Genomic DNA, 21,936 nt, shown 5'->3' on the forward strand with positions numbered 1-21,936 from the left:
GGTAATCGGAAGTAACTTTTTCAAATACATTAAGATGTACATATATATAATACAGCTGTTTTGCAGTGTCACACAAGTATAAAGCTGCTGTATGTTTTCACAGTAAATTTTAAGATATATACTAATTTTATCATTCAGTTTTTACCATTTTGACAATTTGCCATTAAATTCCTTCTCTGTATTTCTCAATAATTTTTTCCCCCTTGTTTGAACTGGAATAAGAATAAAACGTAGTCTCTTATTTAAAGAACCAGTTCAATGAGGGTTTGTAACTGTAGTTATATTAAACCATATTCCACCCTGTGTTAGAACATGATGGTTAATTTGCTGATTATAATTTGATCTGAATTCAAACAGTGGTAATTGCTGTCCTGTCCCGCTCATTACGGGGAGTTGGGTAATATGACTGCTGTAATGACACAGCAGTCGTATTACCAAATTAAATTCTGATTGCTTTATTCAGTAAGAGGATGCTCAGGTCTGAACAGAATGTCCTTATTAGCACCGTTTCTTCTCTGCATCTTTATAAAAGATGCTTTGAAGAGCTTTCAGGAGAACAAGTGGTGTCAGATTGTGTAACATTATAAACAAAAGGCTTGTCACAAGTCACCTCCAAAGACCTTCAACAAAGCCTCTCAGATAAATGATCAGACGCCTTAAAAAGTGGCCTTTGTTACAGTCGCTAGATGGTACAAGACGAGAAAGACTTAAAATCCATAAAGGCATGAATCTCTCATGTAAATCCTTGTGCAAATCTGTTATATCCTGCAATTAAACTCTGAAATAAGCTGCAGATTTCTGTTCTGTTGAACACTAAATGCATGCCTTGTGCTAAAAATCTCTTCAGTGTCCTATCCTGATTGTATCTTTTAACATAGTGTGTTGCATTTTACAGAAGGGTATACTACTTGTGTATCTCTATGATGCTTGAAAAAAATTAACATCTGTATCCAAAGATAAGTAAAAAAAGTAAAAGTTTTAAACTTGTGTGTGAAGGACAGTTACCTAACAGCCTGTTTGTAGTAGAAATAGGAGGTTGATATGATGGCAGAAGAATGGGATTCATTTAATCTCCAAGTCATAAATGGTTAGGCTGAGAAAACATGTAAGACCAGATGCTCAGTTGTCTCTACCAGTTAATTATTTAAATCCCCTTGTAGTTCAGTCTGTAGGCTGGAAGATAATTCTCTTTTCAGATGTTTGAAAACTACCCTTCTCGAAACACTTTACTGTCCCGTCTTCCCATGTGTCTAATTAAGGAAAACCCAACAGAGACACCTGATAATTTTGTTTGTCCAATGTGTGATGCTAACAGCTTTCTTAATTATCTTAAATGTATCTGTAATGTGATGTTGTTCTCTCCTTTCTTGTTTGTTAGGACGACTGAAAGTCGGGATCGGGCGTACGATCACAGTGCCTACGGACATCATGAGCGTCCTGGTAGCAGTTTTGAACGCCAGCGGCACTATGAAACAGACTATTATCGTGATGCAAGAGAGAGGACTCTAAGCACAGCTGGGAGCGGGTCTGGTACCTCCAGTGGAAGTGGCACAACGGTTTCGTCAGGAGTCGTTGGAACTATCGTTAGTGCTGTTGCTGGCAACACAGGGACAGGTGGATCAACAGGGGCCACGACGGGAGGAAGCGGAGGATCTACATCCAGTGGGGTCGGCTTCTACCGCTCCCACAGCAGGAGCCCTTGTCGCTTTGAGACGCCAGAGCCTCGCTATGAGTCTCGTGCCAGGGAACCCTTTACATTGGCCAGTGTGGTTCACAGGGACCTTTACCGGGAGGACAGGGGTCGGCGCGGGGAGCGCACGTACCGCCACAGCCGTAGCAGGTCTCCACACTCAACACATTCACGAAATCCCTCTCCTCAGAGACTGGCGAGTCAGGCCACGCGTCCTCCACGCTCCCACAGTGGGTCAGGCTCTCGCAGCCGCTCCTCCAGTTCAGACTCAGTCAGCAGTACCAGCAGCAGCACGAGTGGCAGGTGAGTGAAGCTGATCTGGCTGTCAAGATTTCTTCGCTTGTGCATGGCTGTTGTTTACCGTTGTGCATCCCAGTCTTCGGCAGGTGCTGGATAGAGCAGAGAGTATTTCAAGAAAGAAAGAAATCTGCACACTGAATGCTGCTTCAAGTGATTATTTATTTCACAAAATTAAGCAGTACATATTTAAGCTTATTGGAGTGCCATCTATATATCAATTTCTGCTGCTTTCCAGGCCACAGTTGTAGTAATGTTAAGCCCTTTTTACAGAGATAGCACAAAACTACGGCAACAAAGACCCTTCTTTACCCTTTGTTATTTACGTTAAACAAAACAATGGTGGTATAATGTCGCCTCAGCATGTGATTTTAGATAGCGTGGCACTGTTCCACAGGCAAAAGAGGAGTGACGTGTAACAGTACAGCCTGACCACATAATGTGGCGTCTTACATACGCATCGTTATATAACATGGAAATAACAATCATTTACTCACGGCTGAATACCCAAAGGTAGGAAGGCAGCACACACACATATCTTCAGGACCATGTTTACGAATCTAAATTTTACCTTTTCATTCGGGCCATGTCAACCAAATTTCTTCTTCAGTAATTGTCATATTGTCAAAATAGGATGTATATGGGACCTTAGGAAATGAATTTCTTAATTACCACGACCCCTTTAAGCCAATTACCTGCCAACTCCTATATATAAATGACATCACTTCCATTCAGATGTTAGTGTGTTTGTTGACATGGCCAAAATAAAGTGGTGAAATTGAGACTTGTCAACTTTGTCCTAAAGATTTATGTGTGCTACCTTTAGACCTTTGGGTATTTAGTAGTTGAAATATACTGTGTGATCATAAAACAAATTACTGGGAGGGCGCATCTTTTCAAAGATTAACAATCATTTATTGTTCCTGTTATACGGCGGTTGATCTTGTACTTGATCTTGTGTTTAGAGGGTAAGGAGGGTAATGTCCAATTTGCAGACATTTTCAGTTACTGTTGTTCTACATGGAGTTACATATAGTTTTACAGAATTCCTGAGCTTTCAAATCCACTATTCATAATTCAATGACATATTTATATTACATTTTGAATAACATTTCTGAGATGATTTTACTTTGGCTTCAGATTTGCCAAAAATGTGTTTATGTGGACCACTTTAGATTTTTCAAAGCACGAAAAACATGTAAGCACTGTCACGGTTTTAAATTTTGAACCACTCATCAAAACCCAGTCTGTTTCTTTAGCAGTTACCGTATAGTTTTCTATTCAAGGATGATCAAAACCTTCATTGGTGTAGTATATTAATACTTTATGGAGACATACAGCAGAGCTGACAGAAATGCAGCAGGTGGTTGTCCAGAACAACTTCCCAGGCTTGATTTTTCTGTTTTCAACATTTGGACATACCTCCACCCAGCAGGTGGCACAAATTGCATCCAAATTACTGCATGTTTAAAAAGATTTTTGTAAGATACACCATGACAAGAAAGATTATTGTATGTGCCTTTCAGCAGCATCATTTCTAATTCAGTAGCATAAGTTGTGAAGTGTGCAGATTTCCACGTTGTTAATTTTCATCTGCTCTTACAAGTTTGTTGACTAAGTTGTTGATGCCGGTATGTATCAGAGCCTGGAAAATGACCTTTGGTGCATGTAACTCCTGGGATGACACACTTTTGGGGCTTTCAAGATTTGATCTGAATTGATTTATTGCCACTGTTCATACTTTGGATTCAGTTAAAGTCCACTTTGCTTATTACTAAATTCAAACTCTTCTCCAGGACATCATGTCAATACACTGAATGTTTCCCGCTATCTTGTCTCCATCAGGGTGGTGTTTATTTGAGGTTGTTTCTGGTTTCCTTACACACAGTCCATTGATCAGTCTTGAGACTCACAGATCACCATAGTTACTGAGTTTACAAAACATCCTCTTTTTAAAAATACATTTGACAAAATTCATCACTTTTTTTTTTTGTCCAAGAAATGTAATTTCTGAGGTGGTATTTTACATTTAGAAACATGGTAAAATGTTTTCATGCATAAATTAAGACCCACTCACTTATACGCAGCCAGTAAGATCACACACATCCTAACCTGAATTTGGATCTAACAGTAAATTTGCATACAACAGCTCATCTAATTGCACTGGATTTCTGTAATTAATTTGTTTTGGTGGCATGCTGTGAGTGTTTTAACTACTGTGTTTGAACCAAAAGTCAGTCTGTGAATCTGCTCTAAGCTCTGTTTTGGATTTGACATGCTAATCTGGCTGTTTTTGTGCACTGCTGAGTATTGCTACATTTGTAGTCATCATAGTGGCATCCAGGTTCTTGTAAATGCATTGCTTCTTCTTGTTGATACGGGGTGTTGTTGAGTAGCAATTGTACAATGAATGAATAAATAACAGAAGGCCAGGATAACCAAATGCAAAAAAAGGAAAAAAACATAAGCATGTCTGTCCGTGGGATTTACTCCACTGCAGATATCCTCCTCACCCCTCTTCAGTTGTGTGTTTTTCGGTTAACTGCATCACCTTTGGACACAGCAAAGTCCACAGCTCTTAACGACATGCAGCGACACATGTGGTTTGACGAGGTAGTGCTACGGGGGAATTTCAGGAGACGGCTGGTGTATTTTTCTCACTGCCTACCTCTGTGTATGGGTAATGGCTCCCCCCCTCCGTGAGATCCAGTTGGAACTGGAAATTTCTGGCCAGTGCTGGCTGCCTGCCCACTCCCACAGGCCAGGCTCCGTCAGCAGCACTTCCGGGAGTGTCTGAGCACAGGAGGAGAAAGTGAGAAGGAAACAAACAGCAGAGGGCCTAGAAAGCTGAGACAGGCATGGGAATGGTCTGAGAAAAAAGGTGCATGAGGCAGCCGTGAATTCTTCTCTGACGTGCAAATCCATCTTTTTGTACTGATAACGAGTTCCGCTGTATAAATATGAATTGAGGAGAGAGGGGATGTTTTTCTCCTCCTTAGCTGAGAGACGCTGCTGTTTTTGAACAGGAGAAAGACACATTCACAGCGCATTGCATGAGCTTTTATACAAATGCATTGGTGTATATTTATATATCAAATCTGAAATGTGTGCATAATATTGCCTTTTTAATGCAATGTATAATCTAACCTTCCTTCCTTGCCTGGCAGTTTGGCCACAGCAAACTCACATTTTCTCACCTTTTTTTGAATCCGAGTTTAAAAAAACATTTTATCTGCCGTTTATGAAAAATAGCACGTATTACCAATCTATGAATGATTTCCCAGAGGTAGAGCATCTAGCGCTTTTTGCACCACTGCAAAATGATAAATCTCCTTTAAGTGTGTTCCAATATTTACAGTATACATTGTATATCGATTCATGATTTAATTGAGGTGAAAATGTTAATGACTAGATTGTTTAGTATTACTTGGGTGGGCAAAGGCAATAACCATTTACTGTAAAACCTTTTTCATTGTATACCTGTAGTGGTAAAGATAAAACTGTAAGGCTTGCTATAACATCTAGGTCCATTTTCCTCTTTTACTACAGTGATTCTAGCAGTAGTTCCAGTGATGACTCTCCGGCACGTTCAGTGCAGTCTGCTGCTGTTCCTGCACCCTCAGCACTTCCTTTATCCTCCCTTGACAAGGATGAACCACGTAAAAGCTTTGGCATCAAGGTCCAAAATCTTCCTGTGCGCTCTACAGGTTTGTTAAAAAAAGCTCCAGCAGAGTGAGCACAAAAAGCTTTTTTCTGCAGAAACAGTGGTGCAATTTATTTCTGTGTATCCCTCAAACATTGGCTCATTTTATTAAAAGATATTACCAATACTTTATCATTAAATAACATGTTTCTTTATTCACTACACATACTTAATAAACATTTTATGTGTTTACTACAGATACAAGCCTGAAAGACGGTTTGTTCCATGAATTTAAGAAACATGGAAAGGTAACATCTGTACAAATCCACGGCGCTTCAGAGGAGCGCTATGGGCTTGTCTTTTTCCGCCAGCAAGAGGACCAAGAGAAAGCACTAGGAGCATCAAAGGGGAAACTTTTTTTTGGCATGCAGATTGATGTCACAGCCTGGAATGGCCCCGGTAAGTTCTCATATATAACTGTATTACAGCAAAAACAGAACTGTTGGGAAAATGCACAGGCTTCCAATGAACTTAACTTATTTTTCAGAGACAGAAAGTGAGAACGAGTTTCGGCCCTTGGATGAGAGGATAGATGAGTTTCATCCAAAGGCCACAAGGACATTATTCATTGGGAACCTGGAGAAGACCACCACTTACCATGACCTGCTTAACATATTTCAGCGCTTTGGAGAAATAGTGGTAGGTTAATGGTGTGAAAAGATTGAGAACCAGGCTGTGTACAAGGGTTGCCACACATAGTTTGAGATGATCATGCTTACTTACAGGATATCTCTATTTTCATTATCCCCAAAGGACATTGACATTAAGAAGGTGAATGGAGCCCCACAATATGCCTTTCTACAATACTGCGACATTGCCAGTGTCTGTAAGGCCATAAAGAAGATGGATGGCGAGTACCTTGGTAACAATAGATTAAAGGTGAGAGTTATCATGTTAATTTAATTTAAAATTTTCCTTCACACCACTGCGTCATTCTTGTCTTTTACAACCATACTGGGTATTATTTATGAGCACAATTTCTGTGATGTTAGAAAAAATTATTGCAATCTTATAATTTAACCTTCTTTTTTCAGCTTGGCTTTGGAAAGAGTATGCCTACGACGTGTGTTTGGTTGGATGGCTTAGCGTCAAACACAACTGAGCAGTTTCTTACTCGTCATTTCTGTCGCTATGGACATGTTGTCAAGGTGAGTAAGTTTATTTTCTCTCTCATAGTTGCCCATTGTTTACTTTCTGGCACATTGGGACTCTATTTTCCTCTGCCTTCCGCAGGTTGTATTCGACAGAATGAAAGGAATGGCCCTCATCCTGTACAACAACATTGAATATGCACAAGCTGCTGTCAAAGACACAAAGGGATGGAAGATAGGGGGCAGTAAAATCAAGGTAAGTGAAACAAAGCTTTGCTTGTTTTGAAATGTTGCTCTGTAATGTTGTGTCTTGCAGCAGACAGGCTGTAAAAAAAAAAAGCAACTTAGCCTCTTTTTTTTCTTTTTAGGTGGACTTTGCCAATCAGGAGAGTCAGATGGCTTTCTATCGTTCGATGCAGGCATCTGGCCAGGACATTCGGGACTTTTATGACATTCTCTCTGAAAGAAGGTTTGTGTAGTTTGCTTAAGAAATAATGATTTCCCCTCAGTGCTGTCTAAAATTAAATGTAACATTATTGATGCCAAGGTAAATTATAATGAACTTTTTTGGTGTTTATTTCTTTGCAGGGATGAAAGACGAACTCAGTATGAGTTTCAAGCAGAAAGACAATATTATGAAAATGTACGGACACCAGGAACCTATACTGAAGATCCCCGTCGTAAATACCCTGCCAGAAGTCGGGAGTTCTACACTGAATGGGACCCTTATCAGGGAGATTACTATGATCCACAGTACTTTGAAGACCCCCGGGAATATCGAGAATACAGAGCTGACCCTTATGAGCAGGACATTCGCAAATACAGCTATTTGCAACGGGAACGTGAAAGAGAGAGGGAGCGCTTTGAAACAGATCGTGGACGTGATCATGGGAGAAGGACCATTGAACGTAGCCAAAGCCCATCTCACATTGCCCCTCGTCGCCCTGCTAGTCCTACTGCATCTCCTTCACTCTCTGAGAGGATACCCAGCGATTCAGACCGCCGTATTTGCTGCCGATCTTCTGAAAGAAGTGGTAGCTGCAGTTCTATCTCTCCACCCAGATTTGAAAAACTTGAAAAGGCACGTACTGAAAGGTACAATAAAGCGGACAAACTTGAGAAGGATCGAGTCTTTGAAGTTGAAAGAGGGAATTTGGCTGAAAAGGAGAAGCGGGCTGGACGAAAAGATCGTGGGGACAAGGACAAAAGTGAGAAACAGCGGCTTAAGAAGCTCAAAGTCGCATCACCTATTATCCAGCCATGTGAAATGGAACCTGAACTTGAAAGAGATGTGAGCCCAGAGTCTGTCCTTCGGAGTAAAAACAGTAAAATTTCAAAGGAAGGCTCGAGCAAAGGAAGACTAGACCTTCTGCCTTGTGTGGTGCAGTTAACACGTGTTAAAGAAAAAGAAGGAAAATTAATTGGTCATTCTGTTCAAGAAAAACAAATACCGAGGGGTGGGAGTGACAGTCCTAGATTGGCATCACCTACTGCTGACCAGAGGAGTCCTCCATTCCGCACAGAACCATCCAAAAGTGATATCTCTAAGCATGGAAAGGTGCCCAGAGACAAAAACATGCACAGTTTAGTTGAGGTTATTGACAAGGATACTAAAATCAAATCCAAGAAACATGGGAAATCTGAAATAGGATTTGACAGTGGCATTTCTGTGGATATTGACCGTCTTGCTGCAAGGAAAAGGCGTTTTGAAGACTCTGGGAAAACTGACCGACAAAAGAGAACTAGTGAGGAGGACCTTGTTAGACCTGGACTTCATAAAATATGGAACAGTACTAAGGATACAGATTTGGACAAAAACCTTTTGATAAAAGGGGTTCATAAAAAGGAGCACCACAAGGATAAATGTGTCAGGATGGTTTCAGTTAACAGTCCTAAAGATGGACGAGACTGTGAAACCAACTCATTAGGCCTTTCTCTGGAGCGGCAGTCAAGGATTGGGGAGATGCCTGATGATTCTACAGATCAATTAGACTCACCCTACCTTAAAATGGATTTAGAAAGCTCAAAAAGTGAAAACAGCTCCAGTCTCACAAAGATGTCAGATGATGGCAGCCTTGACTTGGATGATTTAAAAGAACAGCAGAAACAGATTTTCTCAGAAAATGAACAAGGGAGAGGGAAGTGCAGAGACTCAGATGACGGAGATGAACATTTTGTGCACGTTGACCAGAATAGCATATCAAAACAAATTGAACAGAGTCGATGGCTCCGACCCAAGCTTGGAGATCCCGATAAGTTAGTCAAGTTTGAAAACCCACCAAGTAATGAGATTCGAGACTTTGAGAAGGATTACATCATGCATGATGTTGGAAAACCAATTCAGGATACGCCCAGTGATGACTTCTCTTCCAGTAAGCGAAAGAAATTGGAGAATTTTGACTTTGAAATAGTCACTGCAAAAAGAGAGCGCAACTTTGCAAGTTCCCAAAAGTTGAATGAGGACATTTATCAGAGTATAACATCCTCAATAGGACATGGTCACTTTTCTGCAAATGATGAAGATGAAACTGCCCAGATTTCTGTGTCTGTTATAAACAAAGAAAGAAAATCCCCAACAACAGATGATAAATTTTCACACACAGAGTCATTGAAACACCGTTTGGGCCTGACAGCCACACATTTTCACTCTTCTGACCCTGAACTTCCAAAGCTGAAGACAAACATGCTTGGTTGCGATGAGGAGTTAATGCAACGTTGGGAAAGACGGATGAAGTCTGATTCCCTTAGAATGGAAATGACTTTCCCAAGTGATATTGCAAAACGTGAAAGCATCCGCAAACACCTTGGACAGGATTTGGAACCTGGAGAAGTACAGTCTGATTCAGATGATGATGGAGAAAACAAACACATCTCTCCCAAGTCCAATAGTTCCTTGTCTTATATCCTCAGGGATCGTGATGAGAGGATGACAGACCTGAAGCTTTCAGGCTCCTTGGAAAAGAACAAGTTTTATTCTTTTGCATTGGATAAAACTATAACTCCTGACACAAAAGCACTCCTTGAAAGAGCCAAGACATTGTATTCCTCGAGGGAAGATAATTGGTCATTTCTCCCCTCACGCTTTCCAACCTCCCACAGCTGTTCAGATAAGGACAAGGTAGAGCTAGCCCCTCGACCTATTCCTTCTTGGTATATGAAAAAGAAAAAGATTCGTACAGACTCTGTTGAAAAGCTGCATGACAAAAAAGAGGAACTGAAGCCACAGGACCAAGAGCGTCAGGACCTGTTTGCCTCTCGCTTCCTGCACAGCTCAATCTTTGAACAGGATTCTCGGCGTTTGCAGCATCTTGAACGTAAAGACCAAGATTTAGAAACTGGAGTTGGTAGGCCTTTTGCCAAGCCAGGAGCAACTGAGGCACAGCCTGAACCTGGAGTAGGTGACATCCCACAAGAGCCCAAAGTGCTTTTCCATAGTCGGTTTTTGGAGCTTCAACAACAAAAAGACAAGGACCATCCCACACCCGATACAGAGAATGATTCGATAGTGGTGGAAATTAAAAGAGATGAAGTACAGAATTGTGATGTGCTGTCTGACAAAGAATCTGAGCCAGTTCTAAAGGTTGATGAAAAATCAAATAGCCCCCCATTAACCTTGTCGGTGTCACCATTTGTTGCTTCCCCTAAAGAAATGTCGCCATCAGAAAAGAAAGAACTTCTGTCTCCATCCTCAGATCAGCCTATGTCAACTGTTAAGGAAGAAAAGGTAGAGCCAGTTCTTGAGGTGAGCCCACCTCATTCTCTTCCTATGGAAGACTTAAAACCAGTTGCTCCTAAGCTAACCATAAGCCCTCCACTTGCTCTTCCAGAGCCAGAAAATGAAATGGAAACAAAAGTAGAGTTAATTGAACCCAAAGTGAAAATTGGAGATACTTTGGTGGTGGAACATAATCCTGTTGTGGAAGATAAGCCTCCCACTCCGGGTGGTTCCCTTGGTGGCTTTGAGAGAGAGACTGCAATTCAATTAACTTACTCCGACTATCCAAAGATTGAAGAAAAATCTGAAATTATTCAGATGGAACCTAAAATAGAAAATCCGGAAGCAAAACACTTTGAAGAATCACTTAAAACTGAGGCAGATAGTGAGATGTGTATGCCAGAGCTGGAGGCTGAAATAAAACCCTTAGCAAACCGCAGACAGCCCAAGAGTAAAAGGGCAAAACCACTGTCAGTATTGCGCACCTCACAACCTTCCCAGATAGTTGCCACTGAGAAACCTGCAACACGAAAGAGTGAACGGATTGACAGAGAGAAACTCAAAAGGGCTTCATCTCCTCGAGCGGAAGTACCAAAAGCATCACTTGAGTCTAAAACCACAGCCAAGTCTCCAATCCATGCATCAGATTCTGAGCAAAACCTTGAGTCAAGTTTGATCCATGGGAGAACACGTCGCAGGAATGTACGGTCTGTCTATGCCACGCTGCATGAAGACGACCAAGCTGGCAAAGAGGTAGTTGAGTCATCACGCTCCATGCGCAAACGTGGTGCTGATAAAGAACCAACACAGCAGGATGTTCAAATTCCAGCTACCAATGCAAGGCGAGGACGGCCACCTAAAAGGGGTGTCAAACGAGGTGAGGATCTATCACCAGTTAAGGTAGATCAGCAGAAAATGTTGGAGGAAGACACAGAGATCAAAGACACCTCAACTACTATAGAAGTAGTGAAAGCCTCTGAGGGATGGCGTTCACCCCGCACCCAGAAAGTGCAACAAACACAACTGACCTCATCTGCTCCAGTTAACAAGAAAGGAGGTAGGATAGACAAACAGTCTGGCAACACTACAGTGCTGGCTGAACAAGGTGATCTGGCAAGTCCTGATGAGTCAGATTTTAAGTCTAAAGCTGATTCTGAACTGTTTGGAAAGTTATCAGAAAAGGTGGAAAACACAAGCTCACCAGTGCACAGAAAGGAAAAAGACTTAAAAGATTCTGGTGGAAAGAAATCTACTGATGCGGAAATTGAAAAGTTAGACACTAGCTGCACCGAGAGGAGACAACAACCTGAAAAATGTGTTAAAGTGAAAATGCCAAGGCTGAAAAGAAATACCAAACAGGTCACTGAAGATAAATCGCACAGCTTAAAAAATCTCGAGATCCGTGTCAGCGTTGATGATGTAAAAGGTTTACTTCGTTCAGAGGATGAGCCAGAGTCATTTGAAGCTCCATCTATTACAAAAACCAAGACAGTTGTACAAGAGAATGAGGAAATGAAGATCGTAGGCTTTCCGAAAGAATCAAAAGAACCTAGTGCACAGGAAATGGAAGACACCTTATCAGAACCTGAACTGCCTGCTGATCCAGCAGCTCTCTTAGCGCGGCAGATGGAACTAGAGCAAGCAGTTGAAAATATTGCTAAACTTACAGTAGAGCAACCTCCTCGACCATATAAGGAACCACCTCCTGAGCAGCCTACCATATTGCCTCCTGTCATAGCAGAACCAGAAGGTGAGGTTGAGGAGGAAAAGCGAGCTAATCCTGCAAGTGAAACGGAGCTAGCAGCTGCCATTGATTCCATTACAGCTGAAGAAATGTGTGCAGATGCAGATAGTTTCACAGCTCCTCCTACTTACACAGCTCTTATTCCTACCCCTGACTCTGTAATCTCCTCCTCCTCCTCCTCCAATGAGATTATGGAACCTGAAACACACATGGTGATCAACAATATTCTTGCAGCAGACTCAGATGATGGTCCTCTGACGCCCAGCCCTAAGGGGGTAATAGCAGAGTCTAAGGCAGCTGAAGATACCCCTCTCCCTGAAACACCCAAGAAAACAGTTAAAGCAAGGGCCAAAACCCCTAAGAAGTCGCGAAGTCGTAAAGGTGCAGCTGCCAAGAAAGGGGATACTGTTGAAGAGGTTTCACAACCAGAGCCCTCCCCAGTCAAGTTACCGGAGTCCATCCCAGAAGACCCAGAAACCATTAATTCAAAAGCAGTTACAGTTGCAGCTGGGGCAAGTGCAGCAGCCTCTGTGGTCACTGCTGTTGCAACTTGTAGGCGTGACGTCACAAGTGCTATAACTGTAGACACGCCCAAAGAGGCAGAACAGCCTGAAGTGGAACAGCCTGTACCCAAGGAATCTGCCTTTCATTCAGGCACAAGCAACTCCAGTTCGAAAAAGCATCTCCAAGCAGCGGAGCCATCTCCCCCAGCTCTTGCCCCTGCTCCCGCCCGCTCACAGCCTGTATCCCAGTTCAGTGTACCCCTGCTGCGACCAGCCAAAATGCCCCTTTCACCAGACTGGCCTCCTCGAACTGAAGAAAGTAGAATCTATGTTGCTCCTTCATGTCACGTCACGGTAGTAACGCCTTCTGCACCAGCATCAACTACACTTGGAAACCCATCAGCAAATCCCCCAATGCCTCCTGACACCAAGGCCTCAGATATTGACCCTAGTTCCAGTACCTTAAGAAAAATCTTAATGGAACCAAAATATGTGTCTGCATCAAACAGCAATTCTAGACCTACCACTATGGTGACGTCTGCACTGTCAGACACTTCACGGATATCAGAGAATGAAAATCCCTCAGATACAATAATTTCAAGACAGTTACATCCTGAAGAGAGACCACCGTTACCCCCCCAGCCCATACACCACAAACCCTTCCCACTGACAGAGTCCCAACAGAATTGTGGAGAGAAGCCCCAGCATACTGTTATTTCTCCTGCTACCTCAGTAATAAGTCGTATTCCAATGCCTTATGACACAGAAGAAACTCCAAGAATTTCCCTGAGCAACCGAAGCATTGGCATATCCATTCCCAAGCAAAAATTTAGATCAAACTCTAATGAGAATAATCGCTACCATGGCATGGATATAGTAGAAGATGGGACTCGAGGGCGCTCTGTTGTTGAGACCACTCCCTACAGTACAGGCTCCAGTCCTGGCCTAAGGGTCAATACATCAGAGGGTGTTGTTGTTTTGAGTTATTCAGGTCAGAAAACTGAAGGACCTCACAGGATGAGAGCCAAAATTAGTCAAATTCCTCAAGCCAGTGCTGGTGACATAGAGTTTCAGCAATCTGTGTCCAAATCTTCAATGAAGCAGGACCCACTCATCACATCCTCCCAGTCGCCTTCTCCAAAAGTGGTCCCAACTCCTTCACCTTACGGGCACACAGGAGTTCTCTTGACAGGCCAGTCTTACAACTCTCAACCTGTCATTTCCAGTACTAAACAGGAGAGTCTCGACAAATCTGATGCTCCGTATCACACAGCATCTCAAGGTGGCGTGGTAAAGATGTTCCAACAGCCGGTTAGTTCTCCTCAAGTCTTGATGTACAACCAAGCTGTGATACAGCAGCAGCATGGCAAGAGAGGACTGGGGACAGAACCTCTACCAAAAAAGATGGACATTGGTAAAGCTGTTCAGCAGTCTAACCTCAGCCCAGTCATGAGTCCACACCACCCATCACTATCTGGAACCCGCATGAGCCCCAGCCCTGGCATCCCAACTGATCGGTCAGCTCTACACCTAAAGCAAGAACCCCAGTCCCCACGAACAGCTGTTCACTCCCCGTCACCCTTTGTCAAAGCATGTCCTCCAAGCGGTTCTCCTAGAGGAACTTCTGTTGTGCTAGGTCATGGCATGCCACCAATGTCTACATATCATTCTAGTATGCATCACCCGCACTCGGAGCAGTCCTCTGTCATAATTCAACCTCACAGTGTCACTCAGTCAATGGCTCACGAAGCAAGGATGAACACACCACCAATGTCTGGGATAAATTATGGGAGGCGAGGTGACTCCCTGTCTTCTCCCCACCAAGGGCCTCCACAGCGCTCAAACACACCGCAACCTAATGTCATCCGAGATCTAGTTCTGCAGTCTCATTCAAGTCCCCAGGGTTCAGTATCAGGTGGCAGTGGCAGCAGTGTAAGTGAAGAAGACCCTAGACACTTTAACCAAGCCCTTAGCAGATCTTCAGTGCCACAGCTCCAGTCAGATGTAATGATGATTCACAGTGATCACCGAGGGCACAGTGATCACAGAGGGCTCCACCCAAGCATACGCATGGACCAGTACAGAGACATGCACCAGCGCATCCTCATGCACCAGCAACTGGGAGAGCAGGCCGCTGTAGAAGCAAGACAGTCACGTACCTCAGAGACTGGAACAACATCTTCAGGCAACATCTCTGGGCCTTCGAAGAGTCCTATAGTGGCAAAGAGTATTGACCTTTCCACAAAGGAATCTCACAAACCACTAGAAGGAAAGCTGATACATCCACCCTCCAGCGAGAGTAGAATCAGGGGAGTCCATGCATCTAGTCCTGTCCTGGTGTCTCCTCACCCTCATGGGGTTCAGCTGATGCATCCAGGAGGTGCAGGCTCCTTTCCAGTATACCGGGACATGCGGGGCTTCCCATCCCAGTTCCCAGGACATCCTTCATCGGGACACAGCCTGGTTAACCAAGGCATTACATCTTCACAGGTCACTTGATATGCCTTTATTATTGACTTAGTGCAAATATTCCAACACTGTATTATGTAGCATACAATCACATTGTAAAGCCAAAGATCATATACAGATACAAAATATCTATAGTACTAATAATTTGGTATGTATTTTCTTCATCAGGTCCCTCCGGAGCCTGAGTTGGGTCACAGGAGTAAAATATCTCAGTCCCATGGGGGAGGAAGTGATTCCAAACCTGAGAGTTCCCATCTTCGCCATGCTACCTCTACGGACCTCTCACACATTTCTCGAATACAAGGGGATACAGTTTCGCCCTCATACCAGTCTCCAATGACGTCGCCTATTGGTCTTACTCACAAGTCAGATCTTTCTCTACAGAAAGGCCCTCCGGCCTTCCTGCCAACTACTCTGCCAACAGTACCTACATCAAGTACGCTGCAGTCACGACCCGAAACTAAGCTGGAACATTCAGGACATCGCTCCATCGACACAGTGCAGCTTTTGACGGTAGGAAGACTGATTGTCCAGCATTGTCATTATACAGTGAATACATTTTCAAGATTTAAAACAATTTTCCTATTTTGTTTTTTTTTCTGTACAGAAATATCCTATTGTGTGGCAAGGTTTGTTGGCACTGAAGAACGACCAGGCTGCTGTCCAGTTGCACTTTGTTTCTGGCAACACCATACTGGCCCAGCGCTCCCTGCCGCCCCCAGAGGGAGGTCCTCTTCTCCGTATTGTCCAGAGGATGAGGCTTGAGGCCTCCCAGTTGGACAGTGTGGCACGAAGAATGACTGTGAGTGTTTTGGATTTGACTTCCTCTGAAAAGCAGGTTCTAAAACATATTTAACGAGACAAATCCAATGGAGACATGAGGGCAAATTCATGGATTTTAGCAATGAACCGTATTAACACTGTCCATAAAAATCATCATCATAAATGATTTATCTTAGTTCTCTATGGATATGTTTTTATGTTTTTACATTTATAATTAAGACTTATCATTAATGGCAGGTGGAGAATGACTACTGTTTGCTACTGGCTCTACCCTGTGGTCGAGATCAAGAAGATGTCCATGGTCAAACCCAAGCCTTGAAAAGTGGCTTCATCACCTACCTGCAAGCTAAACAGGCAGCTGGAATAATCAATGTGCCCAATCCTGGCTCTAATCAGGTCTGTGCTCAATTAAACTTTTTCTGTTCTAGCTTTTTTTTGCAAACTTTTGCTGTGTTTCATAACTAAATATCAGAAAGATTTAGATCCCTCTCTCATCATATTATGTTTATCTTTGGATTTCACAGCCGGCTTATGTGGTGCAGATTTTCCCGCCGTGTGAATTCTCGGAGAGCCACCTTTCGCGCATGGCCCCGGACCTTCTCAACAGCATCTCCAGCATTTCTCCTCACCTCATGATTGTCATTGCGTCTGTTTGATTACCTCCATTTTTCGTTCCTGAACAAAGCCAACACCAGCCCTTTTGGACTAGTCCAGTCTCGTAAACTGGAATTGCCTCATGTTTCTTTGAGTTTGACTTTTTGAACAATCTAATTTAGCATGCACTCACTTTTTTCTCCTTCACTTTCACCAAGTCCTTAAGTCACTCAATGACATTGAATTCCAAAAACTATACCTTTACAGAGAGGATCTGAAGGGTCGAACGGGGATTTTTGATGATCATTTCTGATTTGTCATTTCATTTTTGCCATTTTTGGAGGTGTTGTGCATAGCCTTTTCTAATTCATAGCATCCATGAAGCTATGGATTGAGACCTTCCTATGGGATATTTTTTACCTTCATAAAAGTGATTGTGATTTTTTTTAAAAAGACAAAAAGATGTGAGAAGTCATTGCACTATGTTAAGGAAAAAATTGTGAACTATGTACAGATTTGAGTTTAAAATGATACATGTTATGGAATTGCTCTTGTGATCAGCCATGCTTGCGCAAGTGAAAAGAAAATCATTGCCTGGAAAATGATCAAGGATCATTTCGGTCTGATCAATCATACTGCTTTTGCTCCTTCACCATCGGCCAACTTCTACATCATTTCCGGACTCAACTCTCCATCCCGAAGTGTTCCCTGCCCCAGGAACTCTTGAGGGGACGTTTAGAGTTGTACAGTTTACACTCAATGCCTCAACAGGGGACTATAAAAGATATTTAATTTGTTTATTTTTGTTTGCATCTTCTTTAAGCCTAAGGGTATTGTGGACAATTATGAAACTGTAAATATTATAAATATTTAAAGACTGAAGCAATGTGGAGAGACCAAGTGAATTATTTTACAAGACAGATCATCAAATCTCAATGTTTTCTTTCTTTCTTTCTTTCTTTTTTTCTTTGGTCAGGGGCAAGAGGGGGGATGGTGGGAAGGATCTGTACAGGATCCAGTGGTAAAATTCACGAAAAAAAAGTTTTTTAAATTGATTCTGTGCCAAATCGTCTTTTGCAAACGCGCAACACACGCAATGTATCTTGAACAGAAATTGATCTGAACCTATTTTCATATGTGACTTTGTATTTTGCCACTCAGCGGGCAGACTTGATTCCTCTTTTTTTTTCGGTATTGTTCATCAACCCATCTCTGTTACTACAGTGCTTTTACATTATGAAATTGACTCCTCATTTTGAAGGAACCATTGTATTGTAGGGGTTGCATTTCTGTTTGTATTCCTGTTTTCCTTCTCCCTGATGTGGTCCTCTACTGCCCCCTGCTGTCTGAAAATCATCCCCTCACATATTAAGGACTGCACCCTGAGGTCATTAAAGCCGTGACTTCATGGCAGATGTGCTATAGCATGCTTTATTTTCAAATCTTTAAGGGTAAAGTGAAATCATAGAGGCAAAGAATGTGACTTGAACTTGACGTCATGCCGCTAATGGATGTGTTGATCATCTGTCTCCATGTCTCCCCTTAACTGTCTTCTTGAGCCAAGCTGTAAATACTAATCTCCTTAATCTGTGCTCTTGTGTATTTTTCCCCTTTCTAATTGTCTTTCTTCAGGGTCCTTATTTTTGTTTTGTGCAACAAAACAAAGCAGTCTGAAAGAGACAGGAGATGAGATGTGTAAAACCGATGCTGAAAGTAAAAACCATGCTTGTCAGTTTTGTGGTGTAAATATTTCTATGACTGCAAGCTGAATACTCTCATGGTTATGTTGAAGGCACTTATAATTTTTGATAAACAAGAAGAAAATACAAAAAACAAACTTAAAACGGTGATTAATATGAAAACTGTCTTTTGATCAATCTTCATTTTGAGTGTATTTTGCTGTTCCTCCATGAGGACATTTTAAACTGTAAAATAAATGGTTGTTTAACTTACTTCTGAAGATCATTAAATGGTCCGTCACTCTTGGTTTGTGTTGTTGTGAGTTGCTTTTCAGGACTGAAGTTATTTCGATGCATTGGCTGGTGAAGATTTATAGAGACAAAGATTTTGACATTGGTGTAATCTAAGGTTTGCAAGCTACAGCACCTAATGTGGTCTCTATCTGGAAAAGCTGTATGCCTCTGCATCATGTTTTAACATTATACATCTTTATACATTCAGAATCAGTGCTGCAGTCCATTCAGCAGTCAGAAGATGTCAGTATCTGCCTAATTTACATTGCTGAGGTTCAAGCCATGACGCAGCTTTGTGAAGCGAAGCAGGCTGCTACCATAGAATTCAATTTGACATTTCATTTCATTATGAAACTAATTTGTTCTCTGATATTTTGACCCTGCCTGCTGCTTGATATGACTGCCTGTGCCCCTGAGCTTAGTTTGTATTTTTCCCACATCTTTTATTTGAATTTGGTAAAGAAAAATATGCACTCTTGGAAGAAGAGAACCTTTGCTTAGCCCTTAAAAATATCTTTTAAGTAAGTAAGACATTTGTCTTTGATTTTATTTTTGTTTGCAGCCAGAAAGACCTGGATTTAGTTCTAGTCTGCCACAGAGGATATTGTGGGGGATCTTGTATGCTCACCCTTACAAAACAGAAGTTCATTCAAGTCTGTTCCTAGTGTACAGTACTTCTTTTAAACTAAAAGTCAAGAGAGTATTCTTTGTGTACTTGTCAGAGATTAATTTAACAAACTAACTTAAGTGTACTTGGTTTATACTGACAAGTATACAGAAAAGTATCTCTGAATTATTGTATTTTATTATTATTAGAGTATATTTTCATAAAACTTGTACTTAATTGTTTGATCGAGATGTACTTTAGTAAAGTATAATTAAGTATTCTTGCCCTATACAGAAAGTTTCTAACCATTAAGACTGTATTTATAGTCTTAATGGTATAACCCTAACCCCCCAAAAATAATCCAACACAAAAAACTATTGTAAAAACTGTAAAAATACTAATTTTGTACTTAAATTGTACTACTCTTACACATAGAGAATACTGAAAGTATACTTTAATTAACTAAAAGTGGACAAATTAGTCTCAAGAAGAACTGAAGTAGTAAACTTGCAAGAATACTCCTAGTACAATGATTTTAGTGTACTTACTACTTCAATATATACTTGAATTGTACTTAAGTTTATATAATGAGCTTGAAGTATACTATTTTTTATGGTATTTGGTATTGGGAATGCAGACTCAAGTCATCCTTTTGTATTTAATAATGATGAAACTGACAAAGACAATATGACCAACATTCAGGATGATCTAAGCTACATGTGAGCGCTGTGTTAAATATTTATGGGGTGACAAATTCTAAAAATGTTTGTCGTGGCTCGGTTTTAAAAACGGTATTGAAATGGCTGTGGAGAAAGACAACTGAGCACCGTGGCTGTCAAAGCTACAGTTATAGACTCATCCCTGAGGAAAACAGCTCCATGGTTTCAGGGAATTTTAAGACCGTGGCTTGTACATTAGGGTTTCCGGCTGCGCCCGTCAAAATTCAGGAGTACACTAGCGGGCAGATTCCCTCAGAGGGAGGCCTACGGGGATTTGGTGGTGATTGGAATTCTATTTGGGAACATTTGGTGGTCAGGGCTGCAGGATCTTTCATTATTTTTGGAAGTACTCCTTAGAGTGCAATTAATTACAATCAAATGCAGACGGCCTGTGAGGAGGCACCAGCTTACTGTATGACTTATAGTTTATAGTGAACTTCTTGTCATCAAAAGATGTTTATGCAACAAAACAACTGTCTGCGATGCATTTTAAACTGTTGCTCTTCATCCTCATCCCACAAGTCTGATGCAGCAGGTCAGTACTTTCCTTAAACAAAGCATGACACTGAGAAACACCAGCTGCTGCAGCATAAGCTGGTGATTGAGCACCCAAGGGAGGTTAAAGAGTGCCATACCCATGCTTTACTCATTTTTCTCCTGTCATTATGCCTACAGTAGAAAGAAAGGAGTGTGACCACGCAGAAGAGGTGAGGCCTAAATGATTTATTGTGCCCCGACAGGCCAAGACTTGGAATGATAATTGTTGCTCTGTTTTGCAGCGTGAGAAGAAGCAGATCGGACTGGGACACTGCAGTGAAAAGGAAAGACAAGGAAGACTTGAGGAGAAATTCAAGATACTTCCCTGCATGTTGTCCCACCTCACTTTTCCAGATTTGCGCTTCTTCTAAGATTACAGGCTCTGCCTTTGGGCGTTGAAGTGAGGAGGAGTCACGTGCCCTTGTCCTTAAAGTAGACTATTCATATTTCTGAGCTATTCTCCTCTTCAATTCTTTGCCACAAGATGACATTTGGAAAGCCCAATTTTAGCTGTAAAATGAAAAGAATGTTGAAAATTCAGAGGTTGGGTTTTCAGACATTGATAAGTGGTTGTTTTCTTGTTTGTGTGATTTTGGCATTGAGCTCTCAGCATTCCTCACTGGTGTTTGGACAATTTGTCCTCAGATGAGAGCACAGAATAAAACCAAGGAGAAGGGTTCGTTTGATTAAAAAGCACTTCCTTTGGTTCGTAATTGCTTTGCTGCATATTTCAAAGTGTGTGAATGAAGTTGTTCATAAACCTTTAACCAACCAATGCATCCAAAAGGTGATCTACACTAAGCACAGTTAAGGGATGTAAAAATAACCCAATAGGATGAGGTTACATTGCTGTAATTGAAGTGAAAATTCAGTCATTATGCTGATGGCAGTCAGAAGGAAAGTTTTATAGTCCACAAAACATTTCTGGAGCTTCACAGCAAAACAGCGTTGCAGCAATTTCCTCAACAATTGAAGTGCATGGGGATTAGAATGACTTCATACAGCGTGTCCAGCATAACCCAAGTATATGGAGGCTCAGGGATCTCAATTTGATCCGTAAAGGCAATATTTACACATGCACTTTAAAATGAGTGCCGGCTAACACTTTTAGCTAAGTAGCTACAGCAAAGATTTTGGCTTTTAAAAGCTGTAAACAACGTCCTTTTAAAAAAATCAATTTGGATCTCGGGGCTTCAGAAGACCACAGATGAGTTGCATTTTTATGTTTTGTTCAGTTGTTTTTTTTTTTACATTTTAAAACAAGTCCCCATCTACTACATTCGTTTAGGAGAATGCTGCAACGCTGTTTCTCTGTGAAGCTCCAGAAATGTTTTGTGGACTATGAAACTTCACCTGACTTTCCATCGGCATGAGGGGTGAGCAGATAATGACTGAATTTTCATTTTTGGGTGAGCTTATCCTTTAAATGCAAGACGCATCAACATAGTGTTGACAAGCACACACCCATGCATGCGTTGTCTCAGCATTTACCCAAATTTATTAAGCAAATA

At 41.7% G+C, this 21,936-nt stretch overlaps 1 protein-coding gene across 2 annotated transcripts in view; it reads left to right on the plus strand.

The window, feature by feature from the left end:
- Positions 1-18,575, plus strand: part of spen (spen family transcriptional repressor) — a 28,311-nt gene extending 9,736 nt beyond the window's left edge. For both annotated transcript variants that reach the window (XM_084367820.1, XM_084367821.1), the window contains 13 exons: positions 1,379-1,993; positions 5,537-5,694; positions 5,889-6,089; positions 6,178-6,329; positions 6,444-6,569; positions 6,725-6,838; positions 6,924-7,037; positions 7,150-7,250; positions 7,370-15,233; positions 15,381-15,725; positions 15,820-16,014; positions 16,233-16,391; positions 16,520-18,575. In XM_084367820.1, coding sequence (XP_084223946.1) covers positions 1,379-1,993; positions 5,537-5,694; positions 5,889-6,089; positions 6,178-6,329; positions 6,444-6,569; positions 6,725-6,838; positions 6,924-7,037; positions 7,150-7,250; positions 7,370-15,233; positions 15,381-15,725; positions 15,820-16,014; positions 16,233-16,391; positions 16,520-16,651 — 10,276 coding nt within the window. In that variant the 3' untranslated portion in view covers positions 16,652-18,575. The remainder of the gene's footprint in view (positions 1-1,378; positions 1,994-5,536; positions 5,695-5,888; positions 6,090-6,177; positions 6,330-6,443; positions 6,570-6,724; positions 6,839-6,923; positions 7,038-7,149; positions 7,251-7,369; positions 15,234-15,380; positions 15,726-15,819; positions 16,015-16,232; positions 16,392-16,519) is intronic.
- The last annotated feature ends 3,361 nt before the right edge of the window (positions 18,576-21,936 follow it).

This window comes from Pagrus pagrus, assembly GCF_965226575.1.
Source record: "Pagrus pagrus genome assembly, chromosome: 11".
NCBI lineage: Eukaryota > Metazoa > Chordata > Actinopteri > Spariformes > Sparidae > Pagrus > Pagrus pagrus.